The sequence below is a fragment of the Glycine soja genome, chromosome 9 (genome assembly GCF_004193775.1).
Source record: "Glycine soja cultivar W05 chromosome 9, ASM419377v2, whole genome shotgun sequence".
NCBI classification, from domain to species: Eukaryota; Viridiplantae; Streptophyta; class Magnoliopsida; order Fabales; family Fabaceae; genus Glycine; species Glycine soja.
In genome coordinates this window covers 38,218,972-38,224,473 of record NC_041010.1, presented here as the reverse complement: position 1 = coordinate 38,224,473, position 5,502 = coordinate 38,218,972, and the positions used below count along the sequence as shown (strand labels likewise).

Below are 5,502 nucleotides of genomic sequence, written 5' to 3'. Positions count from 1 at the left end.
AAGGTGGTGAGTACTAAGGAAACATATTTTAACATCTAAAACTTTGATAAACAAAACTTGGAAACATATATTGGTTTGTTGAAAGGTGAGGGGTGAGATATTATAAAGAAATATAGTTGAAAGCTAAAGCGTGAAATTAGACAAATTGTAGCTAGGGGAAGCACATGGAATATATATAACACTTTCATGCAGGAAATTGTCCTTTTCCAAAAACTATAGCAAACAATTGTCCTTTAGTAGTTAGGACCACAGAACAGTAACGGAAACAGGAATGAAGAAGGAACCAATAAGTGAACAGTTTCGGTTTTGGCTGTGTTGGGTTGGGGGGAAGGGGGAGAGAATGAATGACTTAGTAAAAAAAGTGGAAAAAGAAAAAGACACAAAACTGAAGCAGTGTAGTGTGTACTAACAAAGGGCACCCACCCCATTGCTCGAGAAAACTTTGAAGTGTTGCTTTCATGCAGTGGAAAAAAGACAGGGGAAACAGAGGAAGCAAAAAGGCACACCCCCCCCCCCCCCTCCCCTCACACACCCTCTCTGACTGATTCCATTTCTCTCTTAACCACGTATGCATGCAAGGGTCATTCATTCACTTCCTTTACTTCCAAAAGTGGGAGCATCTCAATCTCACTGACCTCATCATCTTCATCCACCACCATATATAGTACCACTCTCATATCTCATATATGTCTATATATATCATCAACTCATTTTATTATTTATATTTATAGTATCACTAATTATTATCAATTTATCAGCTATAGGCATATATCAAAGGTTCACTTCTCCTGCTCAAAAATAGATATGGAATCTGAGAGGCCTAGCAGCACTATTAATGAGACCTACAAACAACAACAAGAACCAGAAGAAGAAGATGATGATGATTATCATAATGAAGAAGAAGAAGAAGAAGAAGAAGAAAACAATGAGATCCTCAAGAGAAGAATCTCCAACCACCCTCTCTATGGACTGCTGGTTGAAGCTCACTTGGACTGTTTGAAGGTTTTTAAGTTGTCTCTTCTTTTTCCCTTTCATTTCCTTCCTTCCTTCCTTCTTCTATTTACTGTTTCCTGCCCCAGTTTTTACATTATTAATTTATGTACAAATGTATTGAATTCAACCTAAATTCTATGTTTTCTTAGTTTCTCAGCAAATTAATTATATAAAACTAAGCTGTGATTCAAATTAGTAAATTTTTCTCAATGTGAATTGGTGTTAGAGAGGGAATTGTTTTTTCTTGCCCTTATAAAAGAGGCTTTCATCTTATTCAACTTGTTGATAAAAAAAAAGGGGGGGGGGGGGGGGGGGGGAGGGGGATTATCCAACAGACAACAGATTGAATTCTTTGTGCCAATATAAAATAGCTAGTGAAGGGAGCAGATTCATATGCTGGAAGAAGCTCAACTCCACTTTGGTCCATCTGGTTAATTTTATAGTTAAATATTATATATTAAAACTTGTGATTATATGAATGAGTTTAAACAATAGAAGTCATAAAAGATAAGTTTACTCCTCAAATTCAAACCCTATAGATTTAAACATTTATTGATGATAAACTAAGTAGATTATATGTAAGTTGTTGGTAATAAATTAACCCTATAGGCATGTGTCTGTGAAGTTAGTTCACATCAGAAACCAAAAGCTTGTCCACATTATTTGAACATGAATAATAATCCTTCTTTGAATATGTAGTTTTGCTTATCTAGCTTTTTGGTATCAACCATTATAGTTTGATAAACCGTGCATTGATTAACTTTGTTGGTGCACCTTGTGTACAAAAGATATCATGATATATATATCAACTAAAGCTCATTTATTCTTTTAATTTAAGCATATGAAGCTTTGAAGATGCATGGTGTTAGTACTTGTTCTTTTCAGGTTGGTGACATTTCCAACTTGGAGAGGGAGCTGAAGATAGATCAGATGCAAGCAACGGAGAAGCAAAACTTGGGCATGTTCAGCCAATCTGAGCTTGATCTCTTCATGGTAATAATAATACTAATACACTCTCTCTCGCTCACTTGTGTGTGTTGTGTTGGTTTACACAAACATCAATGAATGAATGAATGTTTTTATATTTATGGGATATGATGGGTCAAGTACTGAACCAAAGTCAGTCAAATAACCTAACAACACACCATAATTTTTTCTTCATTTTGATGGACACTTCATGGTTGCCTAAAGCATGTGCTTCCTGCTTGAAAGGGACTACACTCAGAAATGCGCATAGTTTTTTGTTCCAATTCCATGACTGTGACACTTTTCCCTATCTGTCTCTGTGTTTGTGCAAGTGTTCAGATTGTGTCTTTTCACATTTACTTTAGGCCGCAAAGGTTATTAGAAGAAGGCTATTACTCAGCATATAAATGCCATAACCAGATATCAATATATATTACTTCTTGAAATTTTTCTCATCAAAACATGTCATATAGATTTACTTCTTGAAATTTTCCCACATTTTTTTTGTAGGGTTTTTGTCTAAAATTTTAAGAGGACAGAGGTGAATAATATAGCAATATCTCAGAAAATTTATTGATAGTTTTGGTGTTAATGTAATCCAACACATCATAAAATAATACTCAGAAAAGTGCTGTCATCATCTCCGGGACATGAGTTTGTCACACTTTTTGACACAAGTAGTATATCACTTTGGTATAGAACTTTGAATGGACTGCACCATTCACCATCACTTTGAATTGCTCATTTTTAGGAGACTCATTAGACCCACCTGCAGCTTCATACTTCTGGAAACTTTTATCATTGTTGAAAGAATATATATATATAGCCCCAGTATACTTGAGGGAATATGTATTGTTAATTGCCAATGTGTTAAATTAATATAGAGACTAATATGTAGCTTTTTTTACGTTAAGAACTAAAAAAGAAAGTGTTGTCTTCTGTAGGGACTAAATTTGACATTGTTATTATAGAGAGAAACCAAAATATAGGATTTTTTATGGAAGAACTAAAACAAATAAACAGTACTTAAGTGTAGGGATAAAATCTTTAATTTAGTACTTAAAAATGTGATTACTGTAAAAAAGTATAGTGCTTGGTTCTCTTGGAAAACAAAACTGGACACTTAACAGTGGAAGTCTTCAATTTCTAAAAATGCTTCACAAAAGAAAGATCCATGCATCTGGAATTCTGGACGCTTTTCTAATTGCGTTTATTTCTTTTATAGTTATTTTAAACTTTGAAGAAAAACATCTCGTAAATCATTTCTTAGTGGTTGATCCATTGGCTGTTTGTAATTATCAGATATCCACGTGTTGAGTAAGATGCCAAATTATTTTGGTTATGTTGTTCTAAAGGTCAAGAAGTGGGGAAATCCTGAACTCGCATACATAATAAACCTCAGACATAAATCTGGTAGAAGTAGCCAGATGTTTAATCAATAATATATATATATATATATATATATATATATATATATATATATATATATATATATATATAATAATTATCTTAAAAAATATATTTAGAGAGATTTTTAATTAATTTACTGTATATTTACGCTAACAATATATTCAGGATTGGTGACCATATTCATTGTTTAAGTTGTTACGAATATAAGAAAATCTTCTACATAATATATGTTTACATGAAACTTTAGCATGGATACATTGATTATATATATATATATATATATATATTGTCCGTCCTTAATTTTACAAAGTAATGATATGTGTACATTTGGCCACCTCAAGCACATCATTAACATGTATCACTAATTTTTAGCTTTTTCTATCACCCCAAATTACCTATCTTATCTATATTTTTTTCCTTTTCTCTCTTTATCTGTCTAGGATTCAACTAGAGTGGAAGTGTCCCCCAATAATAACCTTTATTCAATTTTACACTTAAGTTTCATGAGATCGTTATAAACTTTCATTTTTATTCCATCTTAGCTTTCCTTTAGAGATACCAAATTGTATTTCTATTTCGTAAATAAAAAAACATATACCAAATAAGAATGATAAAAATTAATTAATTTACACTATAATGATAAAAAAAAATTATGATTTTTCAATTTTGAAATTGGAATTAATTTAAACTGGACAAACTTGTAAAATGATCTTAATTAATTATATCATGTGTAGCCGTGTCGTAGGTATACAATTATCATTTTCTGCTTCTTTCATTTTCACTAGCTACCTAGTTTCCTCTTATTTATACCCCCAAAACAACACCATATTAATCTTCGTGGCAATAATATCGTAATATTACTAACTCTAGACATTATATACGAGTAATACAACTTATACTATATATTTTTATCAGCAAAAAAAGTATAGTAGCAAAAGTGCTCAAACGATACAATTCCTTACATTAGTGGTTAGTAGTTAAATTAACTTGTCCAGTCAGTGTGGAGTATAGACTTTTGTCTAATAACATAAGATTATGTTTGTTTTTTTGTTGTTTGTACGTATATATATATATATATATATATATATATATATATATATATATATATATATATATATATATATATATAATTAAACCACATATTCAGAGAGATTTTATTAATAGTTATGGTAATGCTTTTGTTGATCCAATTACCATATGCAGGAAGCATATTGTTTGGCACTTGGCAAGCTTAAAGAAGCAATGGTGGAACCACAACAGAAGTCAATGGCTTTCATAAACAACATGCATTCACAACTTAGGGAGCTCACCAAGGCAACCTTGCCTGCACCGAATGCTGAACCAGCTGCAGCTACCACATCTTCTACTAGTGAGTGCAAATTCAGAAGAAAGCCAACAATTTAGCTTTTCAGTATGCATGGCACGCAGTGTAATATTTCGCAGCTAGGTTATTAATTAATTAAGGCTTCAATTATTCTCAAATTGCCAAATCCCATGCTTAAAGTGTACCTCATTATTATATATAAATTAACGGGCATGACTATTATGTATAAATATATTGTGGTTAATTAAAATCTAGTATTGGCTTATTAGTTTTTAGTTTTTACCATAAAAAATTGTATCAATCTGGTTTGGAGAAATTAATTAAAGCTTATCAACGATGAGATATTTACTTTAGATGAAAAAAAAAGTGAAGATTTATTATAAATACTAACACAAAAAAAATCAACAACTAAGATCATAACCCATTAATATACAAATATATATATATATATATATATATATATATATATATATATGTATGTATATATTTACGGATCAAATATACAGATATATAATAAGGGTTATATTAATGAGTATCTCTTAACAAAATATGTGAGTAATTAATATATAAGTATTTTTTTGTTACTAGAAATTACGATGAATATATATTGGTCATATTTGTTTATATTTTTCACTTTTTTCCTTAATCTGACTAAATAATATGTATATATAAAAAAAAAACAAAAAACAAACTTATTACTATTAGTGGTTAATTGCGTAACATATTTTGAACTAATTATAAGAAACATTGAAGCAGTACGATTTGATTTACCAAATGCTATGTATTTGTTTCGTAACGTACTTTTATTT

General features: G+C 30.7%; 1 protein-coding gene across 1 annotated transcript; it reads left to right on the top strand.

Annotated features, from left to right (window-relative positions):
- The first annotated feature begins 319 nt into the window (after positions 1 to 319).
- On the top strand, positions 320 to 4,961 carry LOC114367439 (homeobox protein knotted-1-like 1). Its single transcript, XM_028324619.1, has 4 exons — positions 320 to 664; positions 759 to 1,002; positions 1,879 to 1,986; positions 4,573 to 4,961. The coding sequence occupies exons 1-4, from the start codon at positions 573 to 575 to the stop codon at positions 4,771 to 4,773; spliced, it is 645 nt and encodes a 214-aa protein (XP_028180420.1). The 5' UTR covers positions 320 to 572; the 3' UTR covers positions 4,774 to 4,961.
- Positions 4,962 to 5,502: the final 541 nt, after the last annotated feature.

What these genes read in the sequence shown, in the direction of transcription:
- LOC114367439 (XM_028324619.1), top strand. Translation starts at nt 573, where the DNA reads ATGCAAGGGTCATTCATTCACTTCCTTTACTTCCAAAAGTGGGAGCAT. An exon ending in TTCATCCACCACCATATATA is followed by an intron (nt 665 to 758) that starts GTACCACTCTCA and finishes TCAATTTATCAG; the next exon opens with CTATAGGCATATATCAAAGG. An exon ending in CTGAGCTTGATCTCTTCATG is followed by an intron (nt 1,987 to 4,572) that starts GTAATAATAATA and finishes TACCATATGCAG; the next exon opens with GAAGCATATTGTTTGGCACT.